Raw genomic sequence first — 17,857 nt, forward strand, 5'->3', positions numbered from 1 at the left:
ACAGACTCTCCCATCTCACTAAGCCCTGTTAGCTCTTCAGCTTCTGACACCACCTCCTCCCCATCTTCTCCCTCTGACTGCTCATTAACATCCTACCACCAATCCCCAGTCTGTGAGCCTTCTATCCTTGGGGGTTACCCAGTTGGTTCCTTGGTGTCCAACCAGTTGATGACACAATTCTATGATTTCGATGGCACTCACTTGCAAATTCTGCATGCTTAGCCCTGCAGCTGAAAGGCATATTTTTTGTTTACCTTCCCTAAAGAGTGGCATGAAATGAACCAGCTTCAATATGACTGCTAGCAAATCCCATCACAGCTACATGGCACGCTTTTCACCATCCTAAAAAGTACCGTACATCAGGTTTGAGTAATTTTGCCATAGAAGGCTTTACTGTACTTGGGCATCCCTTGGTCTACATCTCCCTAGATTTCGTGCAAAAGCCTAAGAAACCTACTGGATAGGTTGATTCCCAGGGAAATGGTTGCACAACACTTTGCACTGGGCCCCATTAGGCATGCCTATTTGAAATGTTTTGTGAGTGTAGAGCTACAATCACTGCAAAGGCTCGATCTCAAAAGCATTTTCGAGAGGCGGTGGAAAGCAGCTGCAGAGTTAGAGCAAAAATGTAATGTCAGAGGCAGATGAGTACAGCTTAAGAAGCAAACGCCTTTCCTTGCCCTCCAATAAGCAGCTTATGAAGTAAAGAGATGTAGAAACATAGAAAAGATTCCTGCTGAATCAGGCCAAAGGCCTATCTAGTCCGGCAGTCTGTTCTCACAGTAGCCAGCCTGGTGCCTCAATTGAAAGCCTGCAAGCAGGTCATGAGTGCAACCACACTTTATGGTTCCCAGCATCTGGTATTCCCAGCCACTGGGGAAGGAGAAAAGTTTGGATTTGATATCCCACTTTATCACTACCCAAAGGAGTCTCCAAGCGGCTACCATTCTCCTTTCCCTTCCTCCCCCACAACAAACACTCTGTGGGATGAGTGGGGCTGAGAGACTTCAAAGAAGTGTGACTAGCCCAAGGTCACCCAGCAGCTGCATGTGGAGGAGCAAGGAAGCGAACCCGGTTCACCAGAGTCCACCACTCTTAACCACTACACCACACTGGAGGAGCAGTTTTCTCCCAGAAAACTCATAATTTTTCAGGTGTTTTAACACAACTGTTCCCACCCTCCCTGTCCATATTGGCTGGGGCTGATGGGAAGATTATTATTTTAATTGTCAGGAGCCAAAGTCAGCAGTCAAAGAAAAATATGGTCTCAGTGAAGTCAACTCTTTATTCAAGAAACCGAAAACAGCGTAGGCCTAGCAATCTCACCAACTCTTCCCAGTAGGTCTTGCTCTCACACAGCAGCTGAGAGGACCAAAGGCCTCTTGCTTTCTCAGTATCAACTAGGCCTCCTCTTCTCCAGGGTCTTTCCCACACAGTCTCAGGCTGCACCTGTGCCTTCTTCATTTCTCTGCAAGTTCTAGGAGACTGAGGTCTGGGGTGTTTGTGGAGAGCTGGTTCCAGCCAGGGCAAGGAAAGATGCGGATCCCTTTATCACTCTGTCCCAAACCCCCCACCCCAGGGAGATTTAGAATGAACACACAGCTGGAAAGCAAAGGGTTAAATGCTCCCCCCCCTTATCGATCCAGTCTTCTATGGCTTCCTTTCTTGACTGGGGTAGGAGCCCCATCAAACACGAATCCCTCAACATATATTGAGACTGAACTACGTGTCAACACATGTAAATTGCTTCCAGTACTTGAAAGTTCATGACAGTAAATGGGAATGGTTTTCATGGTCGAAAGCGGGCCACGCCCCAGTCCCCATCAGCACATCACCAACGACGTACGGCTTCTTTGGGCTGAAATGCTCCCCAGCAGAACAAAGACAAGTTGATCCATCAGTTGTAAATAAAGCCCATTCCCAGCCTGCCCCCGACAGCAAGCAGAAAGTAGCGTTGAGACCGACCGACCCGAGATGCTATTTAATTCAGCATCCGCTCGCCCTCGGGCAGGCCTCCCTCTGGTTACCAGGCAACGGGAGCAAGAGCACGGCCCATGCATGTGAGCGGATGTTAGGATGGCAACTCTTTCTTCCAGAGCTCCTGTGCGGCGGGCTGGAAGAAGTCCCCGATACTAGGAGATACAATGCAGCCTGTATTGTCCGAATTTCAAATGGGCATTGTTTGTTGTCGAGGAGTGCTTTCAAAATAATGATAAACTGGGTGGGGATGGGGGGTTGGAAGAGGCTGAGCTAAGCCACATCTCTTCCCCACCACCTGCATTTGAAAAGCGCAACTGAAACAGAAGAGTTGGAATGTAAAAGGGCAAACGGTAATGCCAAATTAACTAAAACACGCTTATAAAAAAGGGGATTGCACAATATACTATAAGGGTGGGGTTTTTTTGGTGATCTCGCTTAAGTGACCCATTGGAAGATGTTATGTTTGACATTGGGTCACATTCGCACCATACATTTAAAGCAGCATCAAACCACTTTAAAGAGCTATGGCTTCCCCCAAAGGATTCCAGGAGGTAAGACTGCAAAGTTGTTAGGGAGACACCGCCATTCCCCTCCTAGAACTATGATTTCCAGAGTAGTTTGACAATCAATCCTTCTTTGCAGGGAATTCTATAAATTGTAGCCCTGGGAAGTGGAATATGGCATCCTAGAATCATGGAATGGTTGAGTTTGAAGGGGTCCCGAGGGTCATCTAGTCCAACCCCCTGCAATGCAGGAATCTCAGCTGAAGCATACATGACAGGTGGCCATCCAACCTCTGCTTAAAAACCTCCAGTGAAGGAGAGTCCACAACCTCCAAAGGAAGTTCATTCCACTGTCAAACAGCTCGTACTGTCAGAAAGTTCTTCCTGATGTTTAGTCAGAATCTCCTTTCTTGCAACTTTTATCCATTGGATCAGGACCTATCCTCCAGAGGAGAAAACAAGCTTGCTCCATCTTCCATGTGACAGCCCTTTAGTTATTTGAAGATGGCTACCCTATCTCCTCTCAGTCTCATCTTCTCCAGGCTAAACATATCCAGCTCCCTCAATCGTTCCTCATAAGGTTTGGTTTCCAGACCCTTGATCATCTTGCTTGCCCTCCTCTGCACACATTCCAGTTTGTACATAACCTTAGTAAACTGTGGTGCCCAGAACTGGATTCAGTACTTCAGGTGTGGTCTAACCAAGGCAGAATAGAGTGGCATTATTACTTCCCTTGATCAGGAAACTACCGTATTTACTCGAATAATGTGCACCTTTTTTGGCCAAATTACGTCACAAAAATTAGGGTGCACATTAGATTTGATGATGCAAACAAACACTTTTTTGGTTTCAAGGTTTTGAAAATTGAGGTGCGCATTAAGATTTGCATAAATACGGTATACTTCTGTTGATGCAGTCTAGAATAGCATTAGCTTTTTCATCACACTGTTGACTCAGTTATGCTTGTAGCCAACGAAGACTCCTAGATCCTCGTCATGTGTACTGCTGGCAAGCAGTCTTATGGGATGCAAGTGGCGCTGTGGTCTAAACCACTGAGCCTCGTGGGCTTGCCAATCGGAAGGTTGGTGGTTCGAACAGGGTGAGCTCCCGTTGGTCTGTCCCAGCTCCTGCCAACCTAGCAGTTTGAAAGCATGCCAGTGCAAGTAGATAAATAGGTACTGCTGCGGCGGGAAAGTATTTGCAGCTGGTTATTCCTGGATATTACACTGCAAGCATCAAGGATGCATGCAGGGGTTAATGATCACATCAATTTCTGCCTAAACAATGATTTTAAAAAATCAATTGTTTTGACATCTGACAGTAAATACCGTGTTTCCCCTTTTTTAAGACACCGTCTTATAACTTTTTTTCTGGAAAAAAAACCACACGGTGTCTTATTTTCAGGGGATGTCTTATTTTTTTATTACCGATAGCCTACTGGAGGAAGGCAAACATTACAGTATATCCTGCTCTGCTCGCAAGAATTCCTAGAGGATCGCACTTTCCTGTTATTTATATAGCACTTTTATTTACATATTTAAAATTTCCAAGCTTGCTTGTTTCAGTTCTATACCACCTTTGCAGGTGGTTAATCAAGCTATTAACATGACAAATTAAAGCGAAAGAATATTAAAATGGACTTATCAATCAGCACAAAAAAGCAACCTAAAAGCCAGCATAAACACAAGCAGCATAAAGTACATGCAGGTCCTGCTGTCCACCTGCTCACTATCTACCTGTTCACTTATCCAAACAGAAATAATCATGAAAACCTGGCTACACACTCCACAGATTCAGATATCCAAAGAGCCGAAGATTGTCCACTTCTTTACTTGTTGTGCTTGGCTGGTCAGTGGCAGCCATTTTTGGACAGAAACCATGGCAGGAGGGGACAGAGATAACCGATTCCCAAAGGCATCAATGGAAATTGTGGGTTTGTTTGCAAACATTTGCCTAACGAATGATTTCCAGGAAATGTATTGTGGATGGCTAGCAGGATCTGCTGGTAACAAAGCATTGATGGTGACTGTTGAAGGGCCTTGAGTTTATGATGTTTATTCCCCAAGCCTTGTCATTTTGCAGTCTCCCATTGCCCTCACAACAGCCAACAATAACAGTATACAGTATACTCTGCCCGGTGCTGCTGGGCGCTCCTGAGCGCTCGGCGCTGCAGCAGCCGGTTCCGGGCGGCGGGGCGGCATTCCAGGAAGAGGCGAGGCCGCTGCCTCGGGCGCTCCGCCCAGCGCTGCCGTGTGCTCCGCGCAGCAGCAGCCGGTTCTGGGTGGCGGGGCGGCAGGCCTCCTTCTCCTGGCTCAGGCACTCCGCTCCGTGCGGCGCTGCTAGGCGCTTTGCACGCTCACAGCTGCAGCAGCAGACCCCGAGCTGGCTCGGGCGTTCCACGCGGCGCTGCTGAGCACTCCTGGCCTGGGCGCTCTGCGGGAAGGTGCCGCCTGAGGGAAAAGAAGGCGAAGTTCGAGGGCGGCGGCGGCTCCTCAGGGGCTGCCAGATGGGGGGCAATTCCGGACTCGCTCTTTCCTGGATACGGAGCCCAAACTCCGAGGATGCGGAGAAAGCGACCCACCCACCCCCCAGCCGCCTGTTCCTCCTCCGCGGCTCCTTGCGCCTCCCCGGGGCCAAGGCACCCAGCGGTTCGCTCACAAAGTTGTCCTTTAAGGGAGGGAGAGAGGAGGCGGGGCGGCTGGGGGTGACTGAGGGGAGAGAGCCCAGGTTTGGGCAGGACGGTGGCTGGCGCGGGGCGCGGGGCGCTTTTCCCTCGTGTGGTGGGCACTTGGAGAAAGGGGCTCCTTCTCTACCGTACCTGCCACGGAGGGCGGGGCGGCAGGCTGAAATCACTTCAAATGGCGTTTTTAAACGCCAAATGGCATTTTTAAACGCCATTTTCCCTCCTCAGGGCTGACTTAGCTGCGTTCCTCCTAGGCGCGCGCTACAGCTGATCTGCAGCTCTGCTCTCTGCTTCCTTGCTTAGCCAGCGTCTGGGCACTCTGAGCGCTCGCCACTGCAGCAGTCAGTTCCAAGCCCCAAGCTGGCAGGCATGGGGGTATGTCTTATTTTCGGGGTATGTCTTATATTTCTCAACTGCTTAAAATTGCTGCCCTGGCTTACTTTATGACTACGTATTAAAAAAGGGGAAACACGGTATAGAGAGCTTGGAAGTGGAGAGTGAGCCTATGTATCATTCAACCACAAGGGGGTGCCATACCTCTATTTATTTATTTTCACTTTAATGCAGCTTGAGCTCCAGTGTTGGGCAGGAAGCAGTAGGCAAACTCCTCTTCCACTGCAAGCTTGCTGCATTATTGAAAAGGAATAAGGAGGGCAACATTACAATAATCAGTCAGCTCTCTAAATCAGGGCATCTTTTGGGATTTCCACGTAATCTGTACATATCAAATGGTGATATGCACTTGGAAATAGCCCCAGAACTTCACACGAGGGGCTCCTAGTAATCTTTCCTAAATAGAATAGAGCTCCTCAGAACAGAGCTTAAAAAACTGCACAAGGACATGATCTAACTTTGAATGGAAGTACCGATCTTACTTTATCTTCAGAACCGGAAATAAAAGTGTTTTGTTTTTTTTAAGAAAAGCAGCACAATAAATCCCCTTGTTCTCTTTTTTTAATTCATCTTTCAAGAGCACGTTGACATCTAAAAACCCCACGAGACAAGCACAGGCCAGATGCTCATGAGAATGGAAGCAAGCGTCTTTGCACATTGGTCTGAGACAGCTGAGTTGTACTCACCTCTTCCTAGAGAAATCCTTGTGTACTTCCAGCTCACGCCAAAGATCTGCTCTCATCGCGCAGGACTGCTCTGCTTCTCCGTGTGCCACAGGATCCCAATTTGGATGGAACATGCAAAAGCTGGATCAATGAATTTACTACCCTTTCTCTCCCACCAAATGTTATAGGATCCAGGATCCATCTCGACCAAGCTTCCACATTCTTCATCTGGTTTTTGCACTACAACACCCATCAGCCCCAGTCAGCATTTGTGCTGGCAGGAGCTTTGCAGTCTAAAAACAGTTGGAGGGCACCAGGTTGGGGAAGTTGGTCTTAATACACAGAACACTTATTCTACATGTGCTAGAAGACTGCTGAATTTGGTAACAATCTCTGAATGCTGAATGGTTGGATTTTTTTTCCCAAAGGCTTTGTATAAATGATGGGCATGTTGTTTTAAAAGTAGGAAGCAGCCTTCAAAATAGAAGGTTAGGGAGATTTTTACATTAATTTAGCTGGAACCCCAGCACTATCAGTGGGCCCTTTCTTTACTCAAAGAAATGCTAAAGTGGTTGTAAATGGAAATGAGGTTACAAAATCAGGCACTCTTGCTATTGTGTACAGATCTTTAAAAAACAGAACAAAACAAAACAAAACCACACCCAAAGCAGGTTTTTTTTAAACTAGGCAAGAAAGCCCCTTTCTCCATAAGCAGCAAATCAGACACAGCCCCACCTCTGGGTTATAAAATATACAGCCCATGTGGACTCCCAGCCAGTGTCTAGACAGTAGGGGGGGGGGAGAAAGAAGCAGAGGGGGGGGGAGAACATAAACACATTTGTGACAAGGCAGAAGCAAGCAAGCTCCTGGGCTTTTGGGAGGTAATGACAAAGCCAGGAGGCTTTGTATACAGAACGGGAGTGATGTATGAGAAAATTAATATATCTGAGAGATAAGGGACCAATAAAAGCAGAGCAAGTGGGGAAATCCTTTGTTTACTTAAAGTGTCTGGTGTTAAGGCAGAGGTGTCCAATAGTTGAAAATTAATTGCAACAGTGGCACTCAGTTAACAGAGTTAGCAGATGGCAGGTTTTTCGATTCCAAGTGTCTCCCGAGTGCAGTATTTCTTTGAGAGGGTGGAAAAACACCCAACAACAACACCGTCCAGAGAATTCCAACTTAATTCACAGGTTTCTCCCCCCCCCCCGCCCCACAAAAAAATAAATAATCAAGACCACTTTTACAGTATAAACACGCCAATTCATTCATTTTACTGATGGTTGCAAATATGAATTTCATTCTCATGGGGAGGGTGAACAGAAAGGTGTGGAAATTAAGAAAATAGCTATTTATAGAAAACAAAAAGGTGGGGTTCAGACAGAAAAAGAATCAGTGCTGACACTTTTGATGAACAGTCCCAAGGTGTCAGAAGGTTACCTGTGCAGTAGCAGCAGCAGGAGGAGGAGGAGGGCATGCTGGGAAGCCTCAATTAGCATCGCGACTTCTGTTCCGCATATCCGGACTTCCTTTTAATGCTTCCCGAAAAACAAAGAGCCCGATAATTTCATACTGTATTTATTTAATAACTAAAATTCACAAATAAAAAGGTACTTGCAAAGTCCATTTCATTGCGTCGTCCCAATTCTCCTCCATTTTACTGCTTTCAGACCCATAGGCATAAAAAAAATGGGCTTGGACTTTTTTTTTATAATAATTATAACTGTTGTATGATTGGTCAGTTGGAGCTGAAGCACCAATGGAGAAGATGCTTTATGGAGATGAGAGTACACCCCCCGGCCTTCCCACACACATTTTGGAGGAATGGAGGGAGATGTGCCAGCGCCTGGATTCCTCTGCTCCTATTTTCCCCACCCAGAGCAATCTTTGCGTTATTATATTTCTTCTTTCAAAGTCACTGACTGTAGCCTCTTTTACATCCCCCCCCCTTCTGTCCCTGCAGGACTGCATACACGATGGACATTGTTCATTTCTTACTCCTCTAGGCCACGAGCCAGCGGCAAGCAGGTCCTGTCGCAGCTCAGTGCTAGATGTCGAATGGGTGTCTTTTCATTTCAGGTAGGTTTGTGTGTCTTTTCAGAAGGCTGCCATTCATTTCACTTCCTTTCATTTCTCTCTTGAGCTGCTGAAGAAGGCTACTCGTACTCCAGGAACTGTTTGTGATAGAACAGCAAATATCTGCAGGAAGATGACAAAAAGAGGAAGGACGGGGCACCATTTTAATGCTGGCTGCAGCAGCTGACTGACATTCCCAAACAGCTCTCTCTCTCAGCCATGTTAAAAGCAGGACTGCTTCTCACAAGGCAGGAATTATTCCAGGGAGGCAGCAACGCTAGCTCTCTTTCGTGGTCATACTGTGAATCTCTAAATAATTTAAAGCCAATGACTCATCACGGTATGTGCCCATTCTATTCTGGATATGTACTAAATTGCTTAATGCAGAGACTGGTCTAGTTTGGTACCCAGGAAGGAGGCCTAAAGGACGAGGTCAGAGCTACACAAATGATGATGATGCTAAGCCAGTAGGGGGCACCCAGAGGGTTAACACACTGTGGCAATCAGGCTTCTGGTCTCTACAGTTAAGTTTCACTCTGGATAAATAATCAGCATTTCTCAAACCTCTAAGAGCCGTGGTGCAACATTTCTGAATTAAAAACCAGCTCAAGGAGTCACTTTGAGCAATACCGAGAGAGTAAAAATTGCCTGCCTTTGGAAGAGACCGTTCCCTTCCCAAGATTTCAAATGAGTTCTCTTTTAAAATTTCCAAGCTCACACACCTACCCTTTAAGCAAGCAGTGGGGAGAAAATGTCAGGTGTAATTAAGAAAACAAGAACAGGATGATGGCATCAATCTTATCATAGCCAAGAGCGTGGAATGCCAGAAGCGGAGGCAACTCCAGATTTCAAACTGTCATGCTTCTCCACGCCCCCCCCCAATTCCACACCAAAAATAGAATGCAGCTCTACAGTGATAAAGAACATCACAACATATTGCAGCCTTAACAACACCTAGCTATGGATAGTGGCAAGAATCAGTTGCCAAACCAGTTATAGGCCCTGGATGTGGCAACCACTGGGTGTCTTGTATGTCACAGGTCTGGAAAGTGCAGCTTTCAGCTTTAATTTTTTTAAAAGCCAAACACACACAAAAATACAATTTCTATTGACATCAGCTGCAGACAAGCTTGCAAACACATGCGATCAATGCGCATCAGAATCTTATAAACAAGATGTATGACTTTTGGCAGCTGGGAGTGTGGCTTCTGCATTCTTGACAAATTGCAGAGTTTATATATAGGGACCTTTATTAGGTTCCCTGAGCACAACCTTTTAAGTTCTGTTGAGTATGCAGTTTGAATTCTGCTGGACAAAACAAGCTTGCTTAACCCAAGACAACATATGTAAGGGAAAGGCGCTAGAATCCCCACTGCCTGTCCCTTGTGAGTGTATCCAAAAGGTCAGCCTGAAATCTGACTGCACATGTTCCTCTCCATGTCTCCTCATCTGGAGTCTGCTGCACTTTACACTTCATGAACGTACTGAAAAGGAACTGATCGAAACTGGCATTTTATGGCTTAAACAGGAGGTTGCCCTCCTCTGTGCTTTGCTCAAGACATACCCTTCGCTGTCTAGTACATCCTTAATGCTAGCCTTGGTGATGATGGCGTCGTCACATTTGAACCACTGGTCCTTGTGTTGCCGGATGAAGCTGGTATAGTGCCCGCTCTCCAGGGTTCCTTGGTGATTAACTACTGCAAACAAGGAATACCTGGTGGCAAAACAAGTTGGGAGAAAGCAATTAGGTCAAGAGGAAATGCAGCAGCTATTCCAATCAATGTTACTTGAGTCTTTATAAAATACTTGCAAAAGCGGGGCACATCCACAAGGGTGCTTCCTGGGCTCTGCACCCACAACTTTGGGAAATGCCAAGAGTGTTTAAAACCAACTATTAATAAGGGACATGATATGGAATGTAACTCTCAAAAGTCTCCTTGTAAGTAGTAAACATTAGAAGACTTCAGCACTGACTTGTTAATCCATGCAAAATTAGGTCAGCACAGCACTCACTCTCCTACAGTGGCCAACTGAATGACTCTGGGAAACTCATAAAACAGGACATGGTGGCACAAGGTCTCCATTGTGTAAGGGGTTTCTGAGTCTTCGGCTATGGGCTGAAGTAAATGGACTCAAGCATCTCACCCTCTGCACTGTCATTGCAGTTACCAGAAATGGGAGCTGCTGCAGAGATTCTCTGATGACGCAAGGAGTTTTACTTGGGCCTAGAATTTCACAATAATTTACCAAATCATCTCTAGAGAGAAGGCCAAGCTGTTGTCAGACTAACCCATGTCCTTGTCTGGTTTCATACCCCAGACTTCCGACCTGGCTGGAAATCAGCTTTTTGCTCACCTTACTGCACTAGACCCACCAACATCGATGCCTGGATTGCTCCCAACATATAGCAGTTAAGAGGAATATTGCCCTTAAAGAATGAGGTGCTATGGCTTCTAACAAACATCGAAAAACTGATGCGGCACACATTTTAAGTTAATTATTTTTCACAGGCCCCACCCCCGGCGCTATGAGAGGCAACCTGTGAGGTGAATTATAATTACTGCAACAATTCTAAGCATTACAGATAATGATTATTTGTAATAAGGTTCTCCAAGGGGCACAACCTCACATCCTGTATCAAAAGCATCCACCTCTTTGCATTGTTGATAATGGGCTAAAATGAGTGGATTTCAAGTGGGTGGGACTAACATTGGCTACAATCCACAGCTAGGTAAGCACAAAGGCCAAGATTCCTTTTACACAAAAGGAGAAGTATAACGATGCACCCAACTTAGCCTGTCACTTGCAGATGCCAGTCTCTCCTGCTGCTATCTACCCATTTACACTGCTTTCCTGACATCCTATATTCACCTTTTAAATCTGGGAATAGCAGCTGTAGTTGCATTGCTCTGGTAGCTAACAGCGCAAACCCTTGCTTTAAAGGAGTAGATTCAGGTAGGTAGCCGTGTTGGTCTGACACAGTTGAAATAAATAATAAATAAGAAATTGTCCAGTAGCACCTTATATAGAGTCCAACTAAGTTTGTTCTGGTATAAGCTTTCGTGTGCATGCACACTTCTTCAGATACTTCTTCTTAAGCAGTGTGCATGCACACGAAAGCTTATACCAGAACAAACTTAGTTGGTCTAGAAGGTGCTACTGGACAATTTTTAAAAAAAACCTTTTACAGTATTTAAAGGAGTAGGTCAGTCATTGGGCTAGTGTGTAGGCAATGGTGGTAGAGGCAGATACAGGTGCTAAAATTGGATAGCTGATAGTAGGATTTGGAGCAGACTGTAGGATTTGGTAGCTGGCAATGGCAGAGGAGGCAAACGGAAGAGGAACAGCAGCAAACTGAACAAGCACAAAACCTAGCTCTTGGATTTTTTATTATCGGGGCTGATATATAATGCTACACGCTCAACACACCCACGCCTTTCTACACATCTGCAGGACACAGGACAGATTTCTATTCCACTTCAACCAATTTAGTCCGTCTCATCCAAGAGGGAGAGCCACAGAATTCAATACTACTTACTTATTATCATTGTTTAGACTATCTGCCGGCTGCTGGTACTGCCCATTCATTCTGCTCTCTTTACTACAGCAAAAAACAAAAACACACACAAATATTCAGAATCATTTAAAAAGACAAAGGGTTGTAAATAGTTATTTGGTTTCTCTCCACAGAGTATATTCCAAACGTTGATTTGTATTTATAAGGTGTACATCATATAAGAGGGTTAAATTTTTTTTCGTTCATGCTTGTGAAGATGCTTCTCAAAAGGAGGAGGCAGGGGGCTTAATATAAACAGCCATCTGGAACTGGCATCACCTACCCATGCATCAACAGAACTTGGTGTTTGCAGTACTAATAAAAACACCTATTGTGGCTGGTGGGGTGTGTGGGAGGGTTTGTGTACTCAGTACTGCAAGGACCTGTAAACCCCCCCCCCCCCCGGTGTGTGTATTACACCTTTCTGTAAGATCTCTGCCACTGAGGGTTGCACAACTTAGGGTCGAGGGTGGAAGGCAGGTTTGGGTCTCCCTGTAGCACTGTGCTACATATGGGCAATACTTTACTCCCCCACCCCACCCGAATGAATGAGAAATCATTTTCCTATACAGGCCGCCCCCTGTTTATGTGGGGGTTCTGTTCCAAGGCCCTGCACATGTTGGTGAAATCACATTAAATTGAAACCCATTGAAAAAGCCTGCAAACACTCAGCTACGCCCCCGCCGCTGTTCTGCCCTTTTAGTGACGTTTCACAGACATCTTTATGACGTTTCTGGGTCACTTCCAGGTTCACTGCAATGTGCGTATATACACGGTTGTGTGTATTGAACGTGCATAAACAGGGGGACTGCCTATACAGAGGAAACAAAGGAGCACTACCAGGGTGGGAATCAAGTCTACTCCTGGCCCACAGTGATCTCAACCAATCAGAATAAAGCCACCTCTTAATCGGCAGGGAAGGGCAGGGGGAGAAATCATCATGTGCCCATATGCTTCCAACGCTTGCTCTGCGCACCAAAGCTTTTGCCTTACAAAACTGAGATGGATAGCAAGGCTAAGACGCAGAACAGCCTTCGCCTATCTGGCAACCTCTAGATTATAGTTCCCATCCGCCCCAGCCAGTACGTTAACTTATAAAACACTTGCTGATGGAGAAGATGGGACACAGTAAAAAGGCTAACACTGCTTCAAAAAAGAAAGAAAAGTTTTATAGACAGGGGATAGAAATTCATGCCACTGCCCCATGGTAGTTTTCAAGGGGATAATACCAGATTTCAGGCTGCCTCTGTAAAAACTAACCAACGTAATGATTTTTTTATTTATTTAAAGCAAGCACAAGTAAGTGAAATGCACCTGACAGAACAAACAGAATCTGGACTGGAGTGAAATGGAAGCATCCTGAAGTTAAATTCTAAAAAGCATTTGGGAAGATCTGTAGATGTTGGACTACAATTCCCATCAGGCCAAGACAGCATGGCCAATGGTCATGGGAGCTGGTCAAGCTGCATCTGGAGGTCCACACACTAGCAACCCTTGTGGTCAATATAGGCCTCAACAGGTTCCCAGGGTGCTGCTCTCTTATGATTATAGAATCACAGAGTTGGACGTTGTTTGTACTGTCTGGAAACGACAGATGCTTTAAGGGTGGAAAATATAGTTTTGACCAATTTAGACTCATTTAGATTTCTTCTTTTATGATAGGTAAAAGCAGTGTAGCAGGATGGCCAATGGATGGCTGTATCCACTCCAAACATGCCTCTCTCATTATCCAATCACAATGATGTCCTATATTTGATGCTTTGCTAAAGAAAGGAGCCCTGGGAAGCCTTTTGTGTTGAGATCATCCATGACAGATTTCATGACAATCTAAGACTAAGGATACTTCTGTGTAAATCCCAAAACTGAAAGGAAGAGAAAATTAATCCAATTCTTCACTGAAAAGAAAATCTTAATTGCATTAGTTCTCTTTACACTGCTGAACCACACTTGCTCTTGTTCATTAGCATATTTTATGTTTTCGACTATGGCAATTGGATTACTGGTACTCTATTTCACCAGTGAAAATGATTACTAAAAGGGGTGGAGAAACCAATAATTTTGAACTTATGATAAATATGTTAGCTAACATCTGAAATGTTATTTTAGTAAAATAACAATAGGAATAGGAATCCAAAGATTGGTGTGAACTTAAGTTTCTAAACACTAGTTTTAAAATGCAAGATTTCTACCCACTTCTGCAGGAAATGGCTTTGACAACAAGTGTCAGCTGCCACTAAAAAGAGTTTAACTTTCACTTCCTATGGGCAAGTATATTTTGACGTGTCTAACAACTCATTAGCCTGAGCTTGTATGCAGGAGTTATTTGTGAACATGCCTCTCCCTAAAGTATTCCAGCGAACAGAAGCATCAAGGAAGAGAGAATATATCTTGGTAAATTAGGATTAAAGCTAAACCAGGTCTTTCACAAGTGGAAGTTTAGGTACTGATATTTTATTTAAATTATTGAATGACATCTATGCCTTAAGGCAGGGCGGGAGGAGGGGAACTGAATCATATTCCTTTCAGTTCAGGAGTACTTTCACTTAATCAAGTTTTGAAATAAGTTTAAATTTCACCACCATAAAAACACCAGTAACCAAATCATGCTGCAACTAGTTTCCAACCGGAAACTGACATTACTCATTTCTTTCTGCATGCTGTTCCACGGAAGGGGCTCCAAAACTCTTTTTAAGCAGTCTCCCCGCACAAGAATGGTTTCTCACAAGAGCAGGCCCTAGAACATACCTGGAGGCCATGAAAGGCGTCATGTCCAGCTCCAGCGGAAAGGAGACATATGTAGTGATCTTTCGTCTCAGTTTGGCTGAGTGTTCAAACCGCTAGAATAAAGAAATTAAGCGTGACTTCCTTTATGTAAGCACATCTCACTGGATAGTATCATTTCATTCTACCCAAGTCAAACCAGCAGACAGTAGGAGTAAACTACTGAAAAAGTGAGAACAAATAATGAGCAAGCCGCATTCTATTTGCACAATGTTTCTGTAGCATCTCTCTTTCCAGCAGGATTTGTGACGGACCATAACAAAACGCAACATCCTATGTACAATTCAAGTCTGTACAACAAAGTGTACAGACTTGCAATACACAACCTTTAGCATGCAGGAAAGATGATGCATCTTTAAGATCTCAATCATTAGGTCAATAATGACAATAATTTGAATTTATCATTTATCAAGTACCAGGGCCAGCAATCCAAGTTTCACCCATTCAACAAGCTGGTAAGAAGTCATTCACTGTAAGCAAGCATCTGCTTCATCTCAGATACACAGGTCAAGGAGACGAGAGCCAACCTGCATGCTCTGGCACCGGGGGTGGAGAGCAGGCAGGGGTGTGGATGGCGCGCGTCCCGGGGGGGGGGGAGACAGGCGTTCCGGGGTGTGTGGCACCCGGCAGTGGGGTGGGGGTGCATAACGCGTGTCTGGGGATGGGGGCGAGCGTGATGGTATCCCCCTCCCCGATGATGCCGGGAGTGATGCGCTCCCCCCGCCCGTGACGAAAGCAGCACCGGCTTCATAATACGAGTCTTGGGACTAGAATAGACGGTCGGTCTGCCATTCACACGTTTGTGTAGATGATTTTCTACACAAGAGTGCCTGGAGGCAGTTGGAGGATAGGTGGCAGCTAACAGATTGAGGTTGAATCCTGACAAGACAGAGGTACTGTTTGTGGGGGACAGGAGGCGGGCAGGTGTGGAGGACTCCCTGGTCCTGAATGGGGTAACTGTGCCCCTGAGGGACCAGGTGCGCAGCCTGGGAGTCATTTTGGACTCACAGCTGTCCACGGAGGCGCAGGTCAATTCTGTATCCAGGGCAGCTGTCTATCAGCTCCATCTGGTACGCAGGCTGAGACCCTACCTGCCTGCAGACTGTCTCGTCAGAGTGGTGCATGCTCTGGTTATGTCCAGCTTGGACTACTGCAATGCGCTCTACGTGGGGCTACCTTTGAACGTGACCCAGAAACTACAACTAATCCAGAATGCGGCAGCTAGACTGGTGACTGGGAGCGGCCAAGACCACATAACACTACCGGTCTTGAAAGATCTACATTGGCTCCCCGTCACCAGACTTTTAGAAGACATCTGAAGGCAGCCCTGTTTAGGGAGGCTTTTAATGTTTAATAGATTACTGTATTTTATTTTTCTGTTGGAAGCCACCCAGAGTAGCTGGGGAAACCCAGCCAGATGGGTGGGGTATATAAATTATTATTATTATTATTATTATTATTATTATTATTATTATTATTTCCCATTATGAATATTAATGAGCAGGTTGGATTACTGCAATGATCTTTGCTTTTGAAAATACTACAGAAATATCAGCTGGTCCAGAGTGAGGCAGCAGGAGTTTTGTTGAGTATCAGCCCTTGGGCATAAGCAATGCTCAACTGACTTGCAGCTGCATTGGCTTCCAATTTGTTTCTGGGTACAATTCAAAATCCTAGATTTTAAAGCCTTAAACTGGACACAGGATAACTTAAAGGATCCTCTACTATCTTATGACTCTGCTCACTCTAAAATCTGCAGGGGAGGCTCTTCTCCACATCCCAACAATAGCAAAGGCATATTTGGTTGGAACACACGGGGGGGGGGGTTCTTTGTGACTGTGCCCAAATTACGGGATTCTCTTCCCTGAAAAGTTCTGTTGGCTCCCTCTCTCGACCTTCTGCTGTCTGCTCAAGGTCATTTTATTCTGAAAGGCATTCAACCTCTTAGGTTGAATAGTTTTAATAAGCTGATCTGGTTCTCTAGGTTTTCATCAATTGCTCCCACCTCTGGCTTTTAAAGTTTAATTGCTACCGGGAAGTTTTTAATGCTTGATGTTTTACTATGTTTTTATATGTGCTGTAAGCTGCTCAGAGTGTAGATGGGCGGGGGTTAAATAAATAAATAGTGTTCCTGTGGATGCTGCTGCAATCCACCTGGAGTACTGGGACAGCAATGGGAAAGCAGAGTACAGTGGTGCCTCGCTTAACAAATGCCCTGCTTAACGAAATTTCCGCTTAACGAAAGGATTTTTCGAGCGGAGGTTACCTCGCTAGACGAATGCGTTTTATGAAAAATTCGTCTAGCGAATCGCGGTTTCCCATAGGAATGCATTGAAATTCAATTAATGCGTTCCTATGGGCAAAAAAAAAATTCAATGCATTCCTATGGGATTCGCTAGACGAGTTTTTCGCTATAAGAAAAGACCCGTGGAATGAATTAATTTCGTCTAGCGAGGCACCACTGTATATAGTTCTAAATAAATAAATAAATGGTACCATTTGATTTTTGACAGAGGTTGAATTTGAATAGACAATAGCCCAGGTGCTACCCAGTATGTCTCTATCGACTTCTAATTAAAGGCTTAATCCAGTATCAAGTTTTTAAAAAACCCAACAGCCAAAAAAGGGAAAGGAAAAACAAAGAATACTCCGTATTGAAGTGCCACATCCTGACAAGAAATAAACAGAAAGGGAAGGTGGAAAGAAAGAGACAAGAAGAGATTAATTTCTGAGACAATGGGAAGTGTGATAAGCGCCACACTTTCACCATCATTTAAGCAGAATGCCACAGAAGAATGAGAGCAGGGAGCAAAAAGATGAATGAACTGTTCTTTAAGAAGGTGGCACCTCTCTCCATTTCTCGGAACTCCTGTCCTATTTACACTCTTTGTTAATTATTCTCAGCTTACAGCACCATTACAATTCCCTAGCAACAGATCGGGCTGTTTGAAAAAGAAGAAGAATCACATGAACTAGATATCCCTTTGCAGTTCTCCTCATCTTTTTTCACAGCATTATTAACACTGTCAGAACATATGCCTCTCATAATGACTTTGTTATCATTAGTTAAGCTACAAATAACTTACAGTTTCATAATTAAACAGCTGGTGGAATTTAGTAAAATTAGTTTCACCAGTGTCTGAATGCTGTTTTGATGCATGAAATATTAAATCTTAATTTTGGAAAGGATGACACAATAGCTTGTGGCAAGAGATCCTCCTCT

The 17,857-nt window shown here is 44.9% G+C and overlaps 1 protein-coding gene across 3 annotated transcripts in view; it reads right to left on the bottom strand.

Annotated features, from left to right (window-relative positions):
• Positions 1–8,215: 8,215 nt before the first annotated feature.
• Positions 8,216–17,857, bottom strand: part of USP22 (ubiquitin specific peptidase 22) — a 108,257-nt gene continuing 98,615 nt past the window's right edge. For all 3 annotated transcript variants that reach the window (XM_035132102.2, XM_035132101.2, XM_035132103.2), the window contains 4 exons: positions 14,599–14,690; positions 11,836–11,898; positions 9,862–10,011; positions 8,216–8,420 (listed from right to left, as the gene is read on the bottom strand). In XM_035132102.2, coding sequence (XP_034987993.1) covers positions 8,378–8,420; positions 9,862–10,011; positions 11,836–11,898; positions 14,599–14,690 — 348 coding nt within the window. In that variant the 3' untranslated portion in view covers positions 8,216–8,377. The remainder of the gene's footprint in view (positions 8,421–9,861; positions 10,012–11,835; positions 11,899–14,598; positions 14,691–17,857) is intronic.

Source organism: Zootoca vivipara, chromosome 14 (assembly GCF_963506605.1).
Source record: "Zootoca vivipara chromosome 14, rZooViv1.1, whole genome shotgun sequence".
In the NCBI taxonomy this organism is placed as follows: Eukaryota; Metazoa; Chordata; class Lepidosauria; order Squamata; family Lacertidae; genus Zootoca; species Zootoca vivipara.